We start from the raw sequence: 21,281 nt of genomic DNA, 5'->3' as shown, positions 1-21,281 counted from the left end.
GTGCAGTCTCCCGGGCTTTTGTATATATCAGCCCCCACCCACACATCAGTTCTTCAGGGAAAAGTAGTCCTCTGATACACTGCCCCTCAGCAAAGTCCTGCGGTTCAGCATACAAGGTCCATGGGGCAGCTCTGCAGAGTGTGAGTGCCACTGAATTTGCAGGACATTGCCATCTTGTGTTTGCTTTAACATTCTGCAGCTGACATTACAACAAGGGTGTTACATACTTTTAGAGGTAAATACCACTGTTGCTCCCTTGCAGCCAGTGCTGGAACAAAGTCAGCTGGTGCCCACAAAGATGTTAAACGGATTGCCAGACAGAGAAGCGTGATTCGTCACTCAAGAAAACACGTCTGCGCTGCTCTAGAGTCCAGAGGCGGTGTGCTTTACACCACTGCATTCCACGCTTTGTATTGCACTTGGTGATGTAAGGTTTGGATGCAGCTGCTCGGCCATGGAAACTCATTCCATAAAGCTTTCTATGCACTGTTGTTGTGCTAATCTGAAGGCCACATGAAGTTTGGAGATCTTAGCTATTGACTCTTCAGACAGTTGGCAACTTCTGCACACTGGACGCTTCAGCATATGCTGACCCCGCTCTGATATTTTTTACGTGGCCTTCCACTTGGTGTCTGAGTTGCTGTTGTTCCCAGTTGCTTCCACTTTGTTATAATACCACTAACAGTTGACCGTGGAATATTTAGTAGCAAGGAAATTTCACGGATGGACTTGCACAGGTGGCAACCTATCCCGGTACCATGCTTAAATTCACTGAGCTCCTGAGAGCGACCTATTCTTTCACAGAAGTTTGTCGAAGCAGTCTGCATGCCTAGGTACTTGATTTTATACACCTATGGCCATGGAGGTAATTGGAACACTTGAATCCAATGATTTGGAGGGGTGTCCTAATAATTTTGTGTATATCATGGTTATGACATACACTAAAATAGTGCCAATGGTTGTGGCAAAGTTCCCAATGAATCCCCCTCTACGTAATAGCATTGAATTTAGGGCACATGCCCTTCCCGCTCCTTGTCCCATTGTGCATTCCTATAGTAACTCTGTGTAAAAGGAAACATGGATCATATACAACCCATAGCAATCTCATTGTGTCCCTTTAGGATCTGTGTGTGGAAGGACACATGAATCATAATAGTCTGCCCCCCTCCCTACCAACATTTCTGTACACAAAGAGGTGGTGACAGGAGGTGGACTTTCTGCAGTAATGCTAACAGAGGTTGGTGTGAAAGGGGCAGGAAGGACTCTATAAAACTGCCCAGGGGTAGTATTCTGAGAACTCAGTACTTTAGAGGCACCCATAATGAAAGAGTAATCAGAGATCTCCATCCAGAAGTGCAAGTAGTAATCTGAGAACCCTGGAGTCAGGGACCCAACTCCCCCGTCCCCCCAACACACACATACATCCAGGTGTACAGGAGAAATATTTAGAGAAAAGAGTGCAGGGGGTGGTCAAAGGGACCCCTTCCTCCCATCCAGGAATACAGGGACTCTGCTCTCTTGCCCCTCCAGTTATAGAAGACCCCCAGCTCGGAGGATTGCACGGGGTGATAGCCCCATCCAGGAATACAGGAACCCCTTTCCCTCCCGTCTCCGGTTATAGAAGATGCCCAGCTAGGACTGCAGGGGGGTGATAAGAGGGGACCCTGCCCACCCCCCTCTAGTAGAAAGAGACCACTGGCCAGAAAGACTACAGGCAGCTGTCCTCTCCTCCCACTGGAGACGATGAATGGTGTGTAGTGAGTGAACACATCCAGAGCCATACACACAGAGCAGCCCTAGTCAAAGTGCAGAGGGGTGACTTGCAGTACCGGAGAAGGAAGAAGAAATTTTACACAGTCTAGATGACTGTGATGGGCAGGCTTGTCACTGCCGCTTCCACTGCTTTCTCTTTTCTCCACACTGCAAACCACTCTCCCTTCCCTTACTGTACCAGGACAGCCGATCCTGGGCTCTACACAAAGGGGAGGCTGCAGGATTCAGAGTGGAAGCGGGGATGTTGTTAAGCCTGTGCAGTGAATTAAAGTGCCCTCACCAATATAATTAAATTGTGCCTAGTGCAAGTGCCCCTTTTGCCCCCCCTTTTTTTTCTATTCATACTTGCAGCACTGTAAGCCAGCAGGAGGGGAGAGGAGGATTGGTGCTGCAGGGCTGCCACTGATGTGTCCAGTATTAGGTGGACTGAAACCCGGACACAGGATTCAAAACCTGGACTGTCCAGGTGAATCCCAGACAAGTAGCAACCATAGGCAGATGGCTTACAGTTTGGCCCTCTGATATTTCACAGTAGGTGGTGCACCACTTAAGGTTTGTCAGCAATGTGCCAGCATACGACATTAGGCTAAATTTACAAACTTAATGCACCAGAATAAGGATCTATTTTCCCCAAAAATTTGAAAGTTATTTATAGCTGCATTGCATTAAATGTGAAAATTAGAGTCACATGGTTAACATAAAAATCTATATTCTTGTCCTAAAGCTTTGCAAATTGAATCTGCTATTAAATGACAAAAAAAAATTGCTACATCAACATACAAGGTACAAAACCAAAAAATCTTTATAAATCCACTAATACACAAAATCATTTAAATTCAATGACCCAAATACAATAACGTGGCAAGATACAATAATCACCAATTCAAACGTTCTATGCAATGTTTATGTACCGGTCAAAAAGATTGTCTTGTATGCATAATTTGATACACAGTTGGTGTGCTAATTTTTTTGGTTTCTTGCTTGATTAATCTGATGATAGAAGCATACTGTATAGGGCACTCCATCATCCATAATGAATGCTGCTAGGGCAACTTCTACTTAAAGGAAAAGTTGGGCTCTATTGGCCCTACTCTCCTGTGGGTCACAGGAGTGCACTTAGCTCTGAACTCCTATGACCTGTATTTGGCTGACAGGGGGCTAAAGTCCGCTGTTGGCTGATATCACTCAGCTGGTCCAGACTCTGGAGGGATCCCAACTTTAATGTCAGGATCCACCCAACGTCACTCAATGTGCTGTTGAGACAGTCATTTTGCTCACTGAGGACCATGAACTGAGCAATCAGTAGTCTTAGAGGTGGCAGGGGATAGATACACCATCTGATTGATGCTGCATCTACCTATGTAAGTATGACTGTTTTTTAAATCTTACACTTCTCTTTAATACTGTATACTAATATGTCTATAAAATATATTTTGAAAAGTAAAATCTTGCCGTGCTCAAATGAAACAAACTAGCATCATAAACACTCACCACAGGCATTCAAACTGGTAAATTGCAGCACCGGCACAACAGCGGTGAACTTTGAGACCTGAAATTACTTTGCCAATAATGGCAAAGAGGTCTTACATACATTGTGCACAAGACAGCTTAATATACAGGTGGTATTAGTAATTCCTAAATCTTTTATTCACCGTTTTACACATGTAATTCATTTGATGTTTCCTTTGGAAACTTTTTTTTCCTGTTTTATTGTAGCACACCTATGTGGGTTGCTGTTCCTAGAATATATTGATATACTTTCACATGTCAATAGCCATTAGAAATAATTATTATCATAGAAGGATTCTACACAACACTGATGACTGGAAACCATGCTACCTTTATAGGCAAAACATTTAACAACATTAATAAATTTTAATTTGAGTCAAATATTAATTTCCGGTGGGCTATAAGCCACACTTTAATATGGATGGAAAAAACAGTAATTACAGTTTTGAAAGGAAAGTAGAAATGCTGCCATCCTTCAGCCAGATGCAAATTTTCTGGCTATCCTGACAGATTGAAATTAGATTTTCCTGTGAACATTTAAATACATATTCTGGTAACATCTTCAAATTCCACACCTTTCAGTGGCCAGCTGAGACTGCACTAGAAAAATCATACAATGCTTGGGACTAAAATGCAGACATTAAAGTGTTACTAAACCCATGACCCTGCATTCACTATATCTGGTCTCCCACATTACACAGAACATGGAAGTGCAGTTATTTTAGTAAATATAAACTGTTAAATACCTTTCCTCATCAGCAGTATATAGCAGTCTTATGACTTCTATCAGTGTCCAGCACAGCACTGGTTACAGCTTGTAGGAGGAGCTTTAATTTTCCTGTCAAAAGATGCAGGACCCCTGACCTCTGTCTGGACAGAGCTGATTGGTATTAGTAGCAGATGTGTAGATCTGGGAACTTAAAGTGTTACTAAACTCACAACAGTAAAATCAGTCTGTATATGCAGTAAAGCATGCTTGTTATACTCACTCTGGAACCTAAGGGGTTAATCCTCTGAATTGCATAAAAAGGCTGATTGATCCTGACTTCTCTCATACTCCCCTTCTTCCACTGTCTCCCTCTTGTCTCCTGATAAGACATATGGTTTGGAGACACTCTGCACATGCTCAGTTTAGTGTGTTTTGCTACAGAGGGATTTTTTCTTTCTTGGGAGAGTGCATGTAATCAGCACAAGGCCAATCAGCACTGTCCAGACAGATGTCAGGGGATTTGCATCCTCCTAGAGCAGAAAGAAAACTCAACCTACAAGTTTTAACATGTGCTCTGTTGGACACTGATAGAAGTCACAAGACTGCTCTAACTGCTGATGCGTAACGGTATTTAACAGTTGATATTTACTAAAATAATTGCACTTCCATGTTTTTTGTACTGTGGGAAACCAGACAGAGTGAATGTAGGGTCCTGGGTTTAGTAAGACTTTAAGTACAAATACTGTATCTCCCTGTAGGAAACTAGAGGAATAAGAACAGGCTTTAATACTTAAATATGATCTCTGCTTTAACAATAATGGTATACCTGCAGTATGATGACAATGGACTCATCTACAGTGATCACAGCACAGTGGCTAGTCTTTCCAAATAGCTGCAGAGAAGGACTGCACTCCCTTTCAATAAATGTCATATTATACCTGCAACAAATCAAATCAAGCTAATGAAATAACAACAAGAGTGAAAGTCCATGCTGTACACTCATGAATTAGTTTAAACGAACAGTACACAAGAGTAAGATGACAATTTCTATCTGGCGTTACATTTAACTAAAAATTCAATCTTTGGTTTTTTTTATGTGAGAGTAGGCATTGAGATGACAGAGTAGTGTATTCACTACAGAAAAGTAGTGATGTAGAATATTGCAACTGTTTTTGACAACCCCTCTGTTTTGGTACTAAGTTTATTATTAAAGAGTTAAATCTTGGATTCACAAAGATAACCATTTGTATGCTGACAGATCCTACACCTGAAACACGTACCATCATTCAACCATGGTAAGAAGTTTTCAACATGGATTTCCTTATCATTACATGTTAAAACTGAACTCAGGGCAGATATATAATGCAATCATTCAATTCAGTCAAGGATTCATTATAAAATCATTAAACATATTTTTGCATACAGATGGTGAAGTACCAGAATCTGTGTTGATATCAAGGATGGTCATTATTGTCAGCTCCGAATCTCCTTGTGAACAGAGCTGACAAAGAGCCTGGAAAGTGTTTTTTCTGGACCTGGGTGGACTTGGAGGTCTTGGACATGTAGTCTGTAGTCTGGCCTGGAAAGTGTTTTTTCTGGAGCTGGGTGGACTTGGAGGTGACTTGGACATGTCACTTCCTATGAAGTCCACCTAAAAAACTGACAAGCAGACCTGATCAGGAAGCGTAATAAGTAATACATAAAAAAATATTCCCACGGTTTCAAATACATGCTTAGTGAAGTCTAATACATTCTTCCAGCTTTGAATATAAACAATTATGTTTAAACAGGGCTTCTTTGTAATGCAGCAAGACTTCAACATCAAAGAAATATGGAATGCAGACCTCAATGTAAGGCATTGCTATTTAGGGCTCATGCATACAGGGCTTAAAAAACATCTCATTTAAAAGGGTTTGACTTTTTTCCAGCCTGTAAAATCACCTCTATGTTGGTCTATGTGTTCATGCACAAATGAGCATTTACAGGCATATTAGAAAAGGAGCATTTACAGCCTGAAAATAAACCCATCACCATCACATTCAGGAGAGGAGCTTTGGGGCAGAAAAAAGGCTTGGGACATGTAAACGTGTCTAAACACACCTAAATGCTGGATGCATTTAGCGCTTGAGTGTTCATTCATTCCGATGGCCACAATAAATTAACACTGGAATCCATAAACACTCAAATGCTTGATGCACCTAAATGCATGTGCAATACATAATGTAGGTGCTTTGTAAGCTGCTTTTTCCTGCTGGGAGTAAAAGGCATTCAGAGGAGAAATTCAAATGCTTGGTTGTGCATAAGCACTTACACTGAAATTAACATGTGCATTTTACCTGTAACAAATTTGATTTCAACTTTCTTATTTACATATAGCTCATTATGCAGTATCTTAGTTTTACCTTGACTCAAGCAGATGCAGTATCTCTGGGTTGTTTGTAAGTCCTTCTGATGACAGGAAAACATAAGGAATTTGAATGTGTATCAGAAGCTCTTCTTCACAGTATACTGAGGTCTCTAAAAAATACAAAAATAATAAGCACAACAATAAGCATTATGAAAAAATGAATAAAACATCCTATGATCTTGTAAAAAAATATCCAATGTAGTCTTGCAGCACTAGAACCAAATTAATGGCTATAGGCAAAAGATTGTCTGGAACAATTCTTCCTCAAGACATTGTGAAAAAATTCTGTTTCTTATGGCATGTTAAAACATTTTTGTGGAATTTACCATACTATACAGTCATTCCTGTGACCAAGAAGCTCTTGCAAAGTGGGTAGTTTGAGAGGTTTTCTTCAAAGAAGAAATGTTGATTATAGAAAGTACTTAGCATTAGTAAAGAAATTTCTCATGTGCTCCTTCTTACCAAAACCTTATTTTATCTCATGGCTTTAAGAAAATATTTTTTTTAGCTTCTAATGGAAGTGTTGGACAACTGTCTCCCTCTTTTTACACTGCTAAATATATTAGAAACACAAATGGTTAACAGTAACAACAACATAATGTAAACATTTGCATGCAATTTTGTTTAATTATATGTATAATTACATTTATGAACACGTTAGGTCACTCATCTGGCTCTGTTTTAGTGCTCATGCTTCTATTTGTGTAAGGGCTGGTTCATGATGTGGTCAGTTTTGACATCCCATTCATTTGATGTAAAGCCCAAGCATTATGATGTGAACCGGCCCTATCTATTGCACATTACACAATTGGTGTTGAAAAAGGCTATCTAAGGACAGCTATGTCCATGCAAAGTTATATTTTCTGATAGTTACATGTAATCGTACTAAAGTAATTATTAATTTTATAATACAGGCTTTAGATAGAGCCAACAGTTTGCGCAGCGCTTTTCAAAACGACATTACAGTTACAATACAATTTGGTACAAAAGGAAACAGAGGGCCCTGCTCGTTAAAGCTTACAATCTAAGAGATGGTAAATTATTTTTTCTTTCCTTATCTGGGTAGGTGTAATATTACTTACCCATTACAGAAGGATCTGGCAGTTGGCTTTTTAGGGTTATGTGTGGAACATTCAGGTCCTGACACAGCTTTAGCCAGACATCAGTGCAGTCATATTCAACAACAAGGGAAAAGTGAGCCCAAGGAAAGTCACTTCCTATGTACTGGTTCTTCACTATGGCATATGAATATTTTCTTAAACTGTAAAATAAGAATACATTTTTTAACTTTTTATTTTTATTTTGCATGCTTATATGTGTTTTCATGTAAACAACACATCTAAATGCAGCAAAAACAAGAATAAATAAGCAAATTACAAAACAATGTACTAAAGCATGGAACTGCATTATTGCTGAAATCTAGGCTCAGGAAAATATTTATCTTAGAGTACAGTACGGGACACAGGACTTGTAATCATAGACCATGGGTTATATGGAGATACCTACAGGTGAATGGACACTAGGGAGACTCCAATTTTTTTTTATAGCAAGAAATAAGGGGTGATTATAACACAGAGAGGGGCTTAAGTCATGTAATGTACTCCAAGATAAGGGTATGACAGGTATGCCAAAATTCCTGTTATCTTAATCATACAGTACAGAACATGTTCATAGACCATGGGATATACCCAAACACCTAATATGAGGGTGGGCAACAACAGAACTGCTAACAGGTCCACAAGAAAACAAGGGTTAAAGAACCTGAACAAAGACACCCAGAAAACAACCTGACACCTCTTGCATTCAAAGCTTGCACCAGCCAAGGCCTGAACATCCACCTGGAGAATGAGAACACTGGACCAGGTGGTAGCCTTGCAAATCTGCGAAGCAGATGCTTAATGTTGGAAAGCCCAAGAAACACCTACAGTGCAAATGAAATAGGCTCTGATGTAACCCTTTCCTTAAAGCCGTAGTAAACCACAAGAAAGAAAAAAAAAAGTCCCCTGCAAGGCAATGTCATAATGTGCTAGTATGCATCACATACTAACACATTATGAAGGACCTACCTTAAAACGAAGCCCATACTGCTACAGAGGCTTCCATCTTTACCCGGTCCTTCATCCAGGTTCCCAATCTCCTGCCATCTGACAGGCCAGGCTGCGATGACATCACTTGCATGCGCACAGTACACAGCTCTGAAGGAATGGCACGAGTATGCCGTTCCTTCAGAGGGCATGCACCGGCATTAGGAAAAAGAGAATGTCTCCTAAATAGTGCACTTTTAGGAGATATTAAGTTTACCTACAAGTAAGCTTTATTATAAGCTTACCTGTAGGTAAAATAAAAAAAAATAAGTTTACTACCACTTTAAGGGCCTATGCCCTGGAAATGAGGCCCTGATCCATCACTGGTCCAGACCAGACTGAATAAAGGCTGAAATACATTGAATTTTCTTTCTCCGAGTAAGGTGCTAACAAAGTTATAAATCCCCTATACTTCAGGGCTTTCAACAGTGGGGGACCAGTCAGAAAACTGTAAACTCTACCCCAGGCTGTAAGGCTGGCAACTATTGTCACCAGGAAATATGAAAGGAAGACTTTTCCAACTCAAGGGAAGGATTGGTGATCCATTATGTAAAGGAGAGCTTTGACTGGACAGAAGGACTGGGCGATCCAAGGACTGGATCTGTTTTATTCATACCATGAGTATGTTGGATTGAAGAGGTTTGGAGTGGAACTGAGCAAAGGGAACAGTCTTGAAGGGGGCTACCATCAAGCCCAGAACCAGGTCCTCATGTAAGATCTTAGAGAAGCAAATTTTCTCTTGAGGAACAAAAATTCTGGCTTGGGCTCTGTCCAAGATTTTACTCAGGTACTGCAAACAGTGTGAAGACTGGATAGCAGACTCTGGAAGGTTGATCATCCAGCCAAAGGTCTGAATGTACTGAAATGTCCTCTGGATGTTGGCAGCCAAGGTTGTGGCTGAGAAGTCGTTCAGTAGGAGGTCATCCAGATAACCTGTGGTATGTATGCCCTAGATTCATAGAAGAGTCAACAGCAGGTCAAGCAATTTTGTGAAAACTTGAGGTACAGAAAAGAGCTCCAATGGTAGTGCGACAGATTGAAAGTGTTGGGTCTCCCACAGCAAACTGCAGAAAGCATTGATGTAGGAGGAAGATGAGAATGTGTAGATCTACATCGTGCATGTCTATTGATGCCAGGCATTCCCCAGAAATTGTCTGACACATGCAAGAAATCTGTTTAAAAATTTTAAGTCCAGTATTGGGCGGATGCCATCATTTGGGTTTGGACTGTGATTAGGTTTGACTAGAAACCTTGAAACCATTCTTCTGAAGGAACTATTACAACCACTCCTTGTGCATGAACAGTGTGTGTTTTTGGTGGAAAACGTGGTAGGGAAGGCATCATTCCTCCCCCTGAAACTAAGTATGTAAAGAAGGAGAAAATCATCAAATTTAAACTGATTCTACTGAGCAATGTTACAGATAAAATGGTAGGGGAAAATCCACAGTGCTGGGCCTAGTAAGGGTCCAGGCTTCACCTGTTATGCTGGGCATAACCCTGAAGGGGTGTTCAGACTCTAGGAACCATAAAAATGGACTACGCCTTACACTAAAATAATGGTTGATAAAGGTAAAAGAAACAGAGGGGAACAGTTCCAACAGCTAAGGATACTAACAAAAAACTGGAGTTTCATGGAGTGGGCAGAGTTATATATTGTGCTCTGTGGACGGTCCTAGCAATTTTTTTTTTTTTGCCAGTGTCCAATTACCTGAAGGTAACTACATATATCTTGTGTCCTGCCTGTGTCCTGTACTGTACGATTAGGAGAAACACTTTGCCTACAATAATTGCTGCGTAGTATATAGTACATAACTAGTGTTATTGAACAGGATATCTAGGTGCTGAGAAATTAGCAGACTAATGGTTCTTTACTTGCAGATTCCCCAGCTGCTTAGCTCTTGCATTTTTTCTGCACAGAGTTGTTCCCAACATGCCCCCTTTCGTGTCAGGTTTATAAGGTGGCCTGTAAAAGAAACTTAAATAAAGAGCACTAGCATTCTCTCTCTCCTTGCTGGCTGCCTGTGATGAACTTTTCAGAAAGAGCAAAGAAATCTAAGAGAAAAGGAAAAAATAAGGACAACTGACACCTACAATAACAATATATTTAGTACCCCTTGCATATCCCTCTACATGGCTTAGTTGCAATGGAAGTTGGGAATTAAAAGCACATTAAGCCATTTGAAAGGATCACAGGTCAGTAGGTACAGATACAGCAGCTACAACTCTCTTCCATTTTTCTACTGCTGCAGTTTTTAAAAATCAGCTTATACACAAAAGAACGACATGAGCCGAGTTTACACAATTAAAACATATAATTAGACATATATTATTTAATTAATATGTTCATGTTCAGCTTTAGCACAACATAGGTCAAGTATGTTGAATTGGTCTTTTTTGGATTGCATGTGGTCCTCTTGATCCTTCTTTTGCAGGCCACAGTGGTTTAACTGCTAGAAGACAGGCATGTTAAACTCTGTTTCTGTCCAGGCCAATTTTAAATTTTTCAGTACTGTGAAAATTAGACTTACAAATAAGTAGTCATGCAAAACTATACCCAAATTAATTTTACAGCTTTTTTTAAGAGATTATTTCAGTAGTATTTAATCATCCCTGGGTCTATTATTTTTTACTATATGAGGGAAAAAATGAACATTTTGGAAAACAAACTGTTATCCTTAGTTTTTGCTATAAACGTTTGCAAATAATCTTTCTTCATAAATTTAGGCCAAAATAAATTTGTGCTAAACAAATAAGTGAATAATATAAGCCTGCATGAAAGTCTACAAACTTTGGTACATACAGGTGAAACTCGAAAAATTAGAATATCGTGCAAAAGTTCATTTATTTCAGTAATGCAACTTAAAAGGTGAAACTAATATATGAGATAGGCTCATTACATGCAAAGCAAGATAGATCAAGCCATGATTTTTCATAATTGTGATGATTATGGCTTACAGCTCATGAAAACCCCAAATCCACAATCTCAGAAAATTAGAATATTACATGCAATCAATAAAACAAGGATTGTACATAGAACAATATCGGACCTCTGAAAAGTATAAGCATGCATATGTACTCAGTACTTGGTTTGGGCCCCTTTTGCAGCAATTACTGCCTCAGTGCGGCGTGGCATGGATGCTATCAGCCTGTGGCACTGCTGAGGTGTTATGGAAGACCAAGATGCTTCAATAGCGGCCTTCAGCTCTTCTGCATTGTTTGGTCTCATGTCTCTCATCTTTCTCTTGGTAATGCCCCATAGATTCTCTATGGGGTTCAGGTCAGGCGAGTTTGCTGGCCAATCAAGCACAGTAATCCCAAGGTCATTGAACCAGGTTTTGGTGCTTTTGGCAGCGTGGGCAGGTGCCAAGTCCTGCTGGAAAATGAAGTCAGCATCGCCATAAAGCTCGTCTGCGGAAGGAAGCATGAAGTGCTCCAAAATCTCCTGGTAGACGGCTGCGTTGACCCTGGACTTAATGAAGCACAGTGGACCAACACCAGCAGATGACATGGCTCCCCAAATCAACACAGACTGTGAAAACTTCACACTGGACTTCAAGCATCTTGCAGTGTGTGCCTCTCCATTCTTCCTTCATACTTTGGGTCCTTGGTTTCCAAATGAGATGCAAAAGTTGCTCTCATCAGAAAAGAGGACTTTGGACCACTGAGCAACAGACCAGGTCTGTTTATCTTTAGCCCAGGTAAGATGCTTCTGACGTTGTTTGTTGTTCAGGAGCGGCTTGACAAGAGGAATACGACATTTAAAACCCATGTCCAGGATCCGTCTGTGTTTGGTGGCTCTTGATGCACTGACTCCAGCCTCAGTCCACTCCTTGTGAAAGTCCCCAACACTTTTAAATGGCCTTTTCCTGACAATCCTCTCTAGGCTGCGGTCATCCCTGCTGCTTCTGCACCTTTGTTTTCCACACTTTTCCCTTCCACATAACTTTCTATTAATGTGCTTTGATACAGCACTTTGGGAACATCCAACTTCTTTTGCAATTACCTTTTGAGGCTTTCCCTCCTTATGGAGGGTGTCAATTATGGTTTTCTGCACAACTGCCAGGTCAGCAGTCTTTCCCATGATTGTGATTATTACTGAACCAGACTGAGAGACCATTTAAAGGCTCAGGAACCCTATGCAGGTGTTATGGCTTAATTAGCTGATTAGAGTGGGACACTTTGAGCCTAGAATATTGCACCTTTTTACAATATTCTCATTTTCTGAGATTGTGGATTTGGGGTTTTTATGAGCTGTAAGCCATAATCATCACAATTATGACAAATCACGGCTTGAGCTATCTTGCTTTGCATGTAATGAGTCTATCTCATATATTAGTTTCACCTTTTAAGTTGCATTACTGAAATAAATGAACTTTTGCACGATATTCTAATTTTTTGAGTTTCACCTGTATATTTGAAGTTTATCAGCCCTGATGTGCTGACTGCCTCTCTCATATCCAAGGCATTTAGTAAGATGCATAGTGAGGTTTTTTTTCCTTAAATTGTAATATTCTGCCACCTTTTTTTAATATAAAAAGTAAATAAAATGTGACCTTATATTACAAAGTTTTAACAAATTATTTGTCACACACAGTAAATGCATACTTACAAATATACCACAAGACACATTCTTCCACTCTTCCCGAGTATAAGGATACCACATGTATATGCCTTTTTCGCTACCATGGTGTATAGAGGGGCCCAAAATCCACTGAGCACCTTCTGACTTTCAAGGGGAATAAAATTTGCAATCTAATTTCCTATTTATCACATTTCTGGAGGCCTCTGAAGTGCCAGGACAGGAGAAAAATGACCACATTTTGCAAAGTAGACCCTTCAATGTATTTAAAGTGGAGCTCCAGTCAACATTTAAAAAAAATAAAACTGAGCAGCTACAAAAACTGTAGCTGCTGACTTTTAAAAAACAGACACTCACCTGTCCCTCGATCCAGCCATGTGTTCACACTGGCCGAGTTCACATGCCCGATGCCAGCATTTTCATTGTGGGCACTCAGCTGTGACAGCCTGCGGTTTAACAGTGGGTGCCCACTACGCATGCTCAAGCAACTCTGTGCTTTGTGAATGGTCCCGTAGTCTTCTGGGACCTGTCATATGTCCCAGAAGACTACGGGGGGAGGATAACTTCTGCTTCTGATTGCCTAGGTGACTGTAGCGGAAGTGGGAGCGGGTACCTGTCAAATTCAGCTATCCCCCCCCCTCCCCAAAGGTAGCAATCCTTAACAGGGAGCGGGGATGAAGCCTCGAAGTGGAAATTCCCCTTTTGGGTGGAGCTCCGCTTTAATTAAAGGCAAGGTGAGTCTTCTAAAAATCAAACTTTTTGCCACAAGTTTTTGGAAAATGAAGAAAATAAAAATTTATTTTTTTACACACAGCTGTCAATTAATAAGATATTTATCATACACAGCATGGACATATTTAGAATTAACGATGGACAATTATTTTTAGTACCTGGAGAGTAGGCATACCCACAACAAGACCACATTTTGAAAAACAGACACTCAGTCTTTTAGGAGGCATTGTGAGTCTTTTGAAGATTTAATTTTTTGCCACAAGTTTTTAGAAAATGCAGAATGATAATGAAAATGTATTTTGTACACAAAGTTGTCAATTTTTTTTTTGGCGCAAATTCGGTTTTATGGAATTTTAAAATATATGGAACTATTACGCTCCTGGGTAGTAAGCCTGTCATGAAGAGGAAGGCCTCTTGTACAGCTCTGGCTCAGGGGCTACTGGCAGTAAAACAGCAGCCAAAGGAGCATGGTGGGGTATGAGTGTCTGTGATCAGTCCAGTAGTTTGCTTGGTAGCAGCAGGTGGATGTTGCAGCAGAACAGGCTGGTGGCAGATGAGCTGACATGGAGAACGTGGGTATGCTGCATGAAGCAGGAACCAGATGTGAGCTTGCTGGACTGTAGAGCTGTAGCAGGCTGGATGAGCAGGATGCAGGGTCAGACGAGCTGGGTCGGTAACAGTTGGGCAGAACAGGCATATACGGCAGACAGCAGGATAGTCTGGCCACAAGCCAAGTCAGCAATGGGAGGTCAATCAGGCAAGAACAGGAGGCAGAAGCAGAATCCAAAGCTGAGGTCATGGCAGGTAGCAGACGAATGGAGGTCAGGAGCAAGCCAGGTTAGGATCAGACGTCAAACACAGGAATCAAGAACGAGCACTTTAACCATTCTCTTCTCTACACTGCTACTGACCACCTCTGTGACAAAATCTCACCTTTGCCCTGCCCCAATCTAGCCACTTCTGTCTACAATAGATCCCTGTTCTCCACCCTGGATGAGCTTGGCCCTCTCACTACACAAAGTATCAGGCCCCGACCCCTACAACCCTGGCAAACAGACAACACCAGAAGTCCCAAAAAATGCAGCCACGCTCTTGAGCGTCTGTGGCATAAGACTAAGTCTCACACTAAGACTTCAACCAATATAAAACTGTCCTCCAAAAATACAATTCTTGCCTTCAAACTGCCAAGCAGACATATTTGATCAATTACATTAACATCTTCTCATCCCCCTTCAATGATTTTCTACCTTTAACTCTACTTCATTCTCCACCACCTCCACCCACTAACTCACTCACTGCCCAGGAGATCACCAATCACCTAAAAAATAAGATTAATGGGGGAGCATGCGCGGCCGGCTCCAAGATGGACGCTCACTAAGGAGAGCTCCGTCCATCCGCCAGCAGTAACGTGGCTCACTCAGGTCCCAGGGGACATCCGCATCACAAATCGATAGATAAGGGTCACGGAACCCTCTACAGCTATGATCCACCGCCGCAAAGCTCCGGGGCATCCAGGAAAGCTTACAAGCTTCTTCCCTGCTCTAAGCCCCTGCATCCAAGATGGCGCCGGCTGCATGACAAGCAGCCTCTCCTCACATGAAGGGGACAGCACAGCATACAATCTGGATCCCAGGCTCAAGGCACCACTGTACCCAGGAGACCCGGGTGAATACGCTCCTCCCCTGTCTCATACTACTAGCAGTCCTGCTAAATCTAGACCTAGACTGGACACAGACATCACTTCTGACAGACAGCCTTCCTTCTCAACTACAACTCCTGAAAATAACTCTCCATCTTTGATTGAAACTTTTCCTGCCTCTGACCAACCTATCACAGAAATTTCCATGAAAAATATACTTCTTTCTCTGCGACAAACATTGCACAACGATCTGATGGCAACATTATCCCAAATATCAAATACGGTACAAAAACAAGAACATCGTATTCGCCATATTGAGAACAAAATGGGAGAAATGTGTACAGCACATAATGATCTCATAGATGCACATGCAGACCATGAAGCTGATATTGAGCAAATCAACCTCAAACTGGCAGATCTAGAAGATCGCTCCAGGCGAAATAACATCAAATTCCGTGGTATCCCTGAATCCATTACTATGGACGCTTTAATCCCATATATTCAACAATTCATGAAACACCTTATTCTTACACTCACAGATGTAGAGCTCGCCATAAACCGCGCACACAGAATACCCAAACTGTCATTCCTACCGGCCGCAGTACCCAGAGATACATTGGTGCGTATACATTTCTATCACGTGAAAGAGAAAATAATGATAGCTGCTAGAAATTCTACTTCAATTCCAGCACCCCAAGCAAATATCAAATTATTCGCTGACCTATCCAAAGCTACACTCCTTAACCGCAAGAAGCTTGTCGCCATAACGAAAGCACTGCTGAACCATGGAATCAGGTACCAATGGTGTTTCCCCACGAAGCTCACCGTCAAACACCAAGGAAGGCTCTACACGATCAAAACCCTAGAAGCAGGCATCGAACTCCTGAAAACATGGAACATCATTCCGGTGGACTCTCACCAACCCGCCTCTAATCGTCTGCAACAAATGGACGCAGAATGGTCATAATCTCACATCTACCTGTATCTTTAAACACCCAACAAACTGGGCTTTGCTTCACACACAGCTAAGGCTGGCAGACGGCCCTTATCTGAACATTTCCAGATTCCAAGTTTTCTTCCAGCATGATCTCTCCAACGAGTCATGCTTGCTCAAGCCTCCCTGTTATGCAGTAGCAAACGATGCTACACATGTTACTTGTATTTTTTACAAGTCTTTTTTACCCCTCTCCCCTCTCCGCACTACCAGTCAACCAATTCAAAGTCGTCCTGCTCAAAGACCTCCACTACAAGATGGAACACCTTTCTCAAAACAGCGACCAATTCAAGCCCACAGCATCACATCTATGGAAGACCACCACCTATGTCATGAAGAAACTCACCCTCCTCCACAATCTATGAAACAACATCACTACCTCATACAATCCGCCAACAACCAACAAAATGATTAACTTATCATCGTTAAATGTCAGAGGCCTCAACTCTCCCTATAAGAGATCCTTACTCCTGAAAGAAGCTCGCTCCCTACAAGCCGACGTCCTATTCCTACAGGAAACCCACTTCGCCTCCCCCAAAATTCCCAAATTCAATATCCATCACTTTTCTTCAATATATATGGCGACAAACTCCAAGAAAAAAATGGTGTCATTACAGCCATAGGAGACCTCCTCCAATTTCAAATCATCTCAGAAACAGCAGACCCACAAGGCCACTACCATATCCTGATATGCAAAATCAACGAAATCCTGTACACCCTGGTCAACGTCTACGGTCCAAATACCAACCAACTCCAATTTTACAACAAACTCAATTCAACTATCTCCCATCACAGAAAAGGCAGACTACTCATTGGCAGAGACTTCAATATCATTGGCAATCCACTTCTGGACTCTTCCTTCAACAAACGCTCCTCCAAACAGACCCTTAACCACTTTCTACACACCAATTATCTCTACGATGCCTGGCGATGCCAACACAGCACAGAAAAAGATTACACCTACTATTCCCCATCCCACCTATCCTACTCCAGAATTGACTTCTTCATCACTGACAAATGGACTTTACAACAGGTCACTTCCTTAAAAATCGGCACCATAACATGGTCAGACCACGCTCCAATCACCATCACTCTAGACCACAATCAACACTCTTCGATCGCTCGAATATGGCGACTAAATCTGACTTTATTGAAGAATCCAGACCACAAGAAACACATATTGGATGCACACAACAAATTTTTTGAACTCGATGATACACCTGATATATCTATACCCATACTATGGTCCACTTGTAAGGCATACATGAGAGGTATTCTTATACAACTAAATTCCCGCATTACCAAACAAAGAAACCAACAAATCGACGAACTCCTCACCTTAATCAAATCAAAAGAAGAAATGAACAAAAAATCCTCAGACCCCTTAATCTCTTCCTCTCTCACCACAGACAGAAACAAACTAAGATTCCTCCTACCAGGGGCGGACTCACAACTCATGGGGCCTCCGGGTAATAGGGGATCATGGGGCCCCTGTGTCCTTGCCCAAACTCAAAAAAGCCTATGAAAAAGGTACCAGGGGCATCTCATGGGGCCCCCTACTGACCCTGGGCCCTCGGGCAGTGCCCGAGTTTCCAAATGGTCAGTCTGCCACTGGCTCCTACTATATAAGTAAGACCTTAACCTCCAAAAAATTTAAGTAAAATTTTACTCATTAGGAAACAAAGCTAATTCATTACTATCTAAAATGATCAAACAAAAATGCCTAAAATCCAAAATATCCTCAGTCCAACACCCAACCACTCATACCCTAACTACAAATCCACAGGATATAGCCAACGCTTTTGTAAAATATTACCAAAACCTATACAATCTCAAAAACGACCCTGACACTATTCAACCAACACTCGCATCCATACAACAATTCCTATACACAACTAAACTCCCTCAACTTTTTGCATCCCAACTCACCGCTATCTCTGTCCCAATCTCTCCCAAAGAAATAGAAATAACCATCAAAACACTCCCACTCAATAAATCCCCAGGAAATAACGGATACACAAACGAATATTATAAAAAATTTGCCCCAGACTTATCCCCCTACGTGACCAAACTTTTTAACCATGCCGCCACCATAGGTACATTCCCCAAAGACATGCTACAATCTATTATAACGACTATACCAAAACCTGGCAAAGATCCACAACTTGTCCAAAACTATAGACCAATCTCCTTACTCAATACAGACATAAAACTCATGCAAAAATCATTTCCTGTAGAATCCTCCCCTATCTCTCTACCTTAATACACCAAGACCAAGTAGGATTTATTCCAGGCCGCCAAGCACCTGACACCACCAGAAGACTTATATCCCTCCTTCATAACCTAGAACTTACCAAGCGCCCTTCCCTACTCTTATCTCTAGAAGCAAAAAAAGCATTTGACCGGATACACTGGCAATTTATGCAACTCACCCTACAAAAATTTGGCATCACAGGATGGATGTTAACAGCCATCTTATCATTATACTAACACCCCTCTGCTAGAGTACTAACAGATGGAACACTATCTGATCCATTCAACATCACAAACGGTACTAGACAGGGCTGCCCACTATCACTGATAATATTCGCATTGCTCATTGAAGCCTTAGCTTCTAAACTTAGAGACAACCAGACATTTATGGGCATTAAACACCTTAACACGGAACCTAAAATTTGCAGATGACGTCATATTGATGGTGACCAACCCAAACAAATCCCTCCAAACGATCCGCACCCACCTCCACAATTACTCGACAGTCTCCTATTATAAACTTAACGAACCCAAATCCTCGATACTAAATCTCCATACACCACCCCAAGACCAAATACTACTAACAATTCCCATTCTCTTGGGAAAAAAAACAGTATTCCCTATGTAGGAATCAGACTCACCGCAACAACAGATCAACTATACACCTCGAACCACAAGATACTGTTCGAAACTATCCCCCAAGAAATTGCCACTCTTCGCACCTCAGAACTCTCTAAGCTGGGATGAGTAGCGACCTTGAAAATGTACATCCTACCCAAAATCTTATATACATTTTGCATACTTCCTATACCATTCCCCAACTCCTTCTCCAGACTACAAACAATTCTTGCAAATTTCTTATGGAATTCTAAAAAACCTAGGTGCACCACCAATCTTCTAATATGCCCCATATCCAGAGGGAAGCAGGCCTCCCCCACCTGAAATCTTACTAAAATGCCACTCTTCTTGACCAAATATACTTTTGGTGGGATCCATCAAAATAAAAATACACTCCTTCCTAACCAATGACACCACAGAGCTCCTAATTCACTCCCAGGTTATCTCTCGCCTTCAACTACTGCAACTTCAACCTCATTGGCTTACCTTTACATTGGCTATCCCCCCTCCAGTCCATCATGAATGCAGCTGCCAGGCTCATCCACCTTACCAACCGTTCAGTGTCTGCCACCCTCTCTGCCAGTCCCTGCATTGGCTGCCACTCACCCAACAAATTAAATTCAAAATACTAACAACTTACAAAGCCATCCACAACTTGGCCCCCAGCTACATCACTAGCCTATTCTCAAAATATCAACCAAATTGCTCTCTTCATTCCTCCCAAGACCTCCTGCTCCCTTCTCACCTCCTCCCATGCTCGCCTCCAGGACACCTCTCATGCCCCTCCCATCCTATGGAATTCTGCATCCCAATCTGTCCGGCTACAGTCAGGTCCATAAATATTGGGACATCGACACAATTCTAACATTTTTGGCTCTATACACCACCAAAATGGATTTGAAATGAAACAAACAAGATGTGCTTTAACTGCAGACTGTCAGCTTTAATTTGAGGGTATTTACATCCAAATCAGGTGAACGGTGTAGGAATTACAACAGTTTGCATATGTGCCTCCCACTTGTTAAGGGACCAAAAGTAATGGGACAGAATAATAATCATAAATCAAACTCTCAACTCTAAATCTTCTCTTGATTGTTGACTTTGACACACATACACCTACCTCCTGGAGAGTGTTCTTGATCGTGCCAACTGTTGTGAAGGGTGTTTTCTTCTCCAGGGAAAGAATTCTTCGGTCATCCACCACAGTTGTTTTCCGTGGTCTTCCGGGTCTTTTGGTGTTGCTGAGCTCACCGGTGCGTTCCTTCTTTTTAAGAATGTTCCAAACAGTTGTTTTGGCCCTCCCTAATGTTTTTGCTATCTCTCTGATGGGTTTGTTTTGTTTTTTCATCCTAATGATGGCTTGCTTCACTGATAGTGACAGCTCTTTGGATCTCATCTTGAGAGTTGACAGCAACAGATTCCAAATGCAAATATAGCACACTTGAAATGAACTCTGGACCTTTTATCTGCTCATTGTAATTGGGATAATGAGGGAATAACACACACCTGGCCATGGAACAGCTGAGAAGCCAATTGTCCCATTACTTTTGGTCCCTTAACAAGTGGGAGGCACATATGCAAACAGTTGTAATTCCTACACCGTTCACCTGATTTGGATGTAAATACCCTCAAATTAAAGATGACAGTCTGCAGGTAAAGCACATCTTGTTTGTTTCATTTCAAATCCATTGTGGTGGTGTATAGAGCCAAAAATGTTAGAATTGTGTGGATGTCCCAATATTTATGGACCTGACTGTATATGTCCTACTGTCCATTCTTAGGCGATACCTGAACTTTAATCTTCAGAGAAGCCTATCCTGCCTCCACCTAACAATTGTACCTTTATTTTCTCCATCAGCTCATCCCCACAGTTATTACCTTTTCTATCACTGGACCCTCCTCTGTTAGATTGTAAGCTGTAACGAGCAGAGCCCTCTATATTGAATTGTATTGTAACTGTACTGTCTGCCCTTACGTTGGAAAG

The 21,281-nt window shown here is 41.5% G+C and overlaps 1 protein-coding gene across 1 annotated transcript in view; it reads right to left on the bottom strand.

Annotated features, from left to right (window-relative positions):
- SHOC1 (shortage in chiasmata 1) overlaps window positions 1–21,281 on the bottom strand; it is a 250,127-nt gene that overhangs the window by 40,889 nt on the left and 187,957 nt on the right. Inside the window, exons 19-21 of the mRNA XM_089670970.1 lie at window positions 7,481–7,659; window positions 6,394–6,508; window positions 4,818–4,929 (exon numbers count right to left, since the gene is read on the bottom strand). Coding sequence (XP_089527096.1) covers window positions 4,818–4,929; window positions 6,394–6,508; window positions 7,481–7,659 — 406 coding nt within the window. The remainder of the gene's footprint in view (window positions 1–4,817; window positions 4,930–6,393; window positions 6,509–7,480; window positions 7,660–21,281) is intronic.

This window comes from Staurois parvus, unplaced genomic scaffold, assembly GCF_062004578.1.
Source record: "Staurois parvus isolate SC_StPar_1 unplaced genomic scaffold, SC_StPar_1.0 ptg000096l, whole genome shotgun sequence".
NCBI classification, from domain to species: domain Eukaryota; kingdom Metazoa; phylum Chordata; class Amphibia; order Anura; family Ranidae; genus Staurois; species Staurois parvus.
The sequence above is the reverse complement of the archived record's forward strand: the minus strand, read 5'-3'. Positions and strand labels throughout refer to the sequence as shown.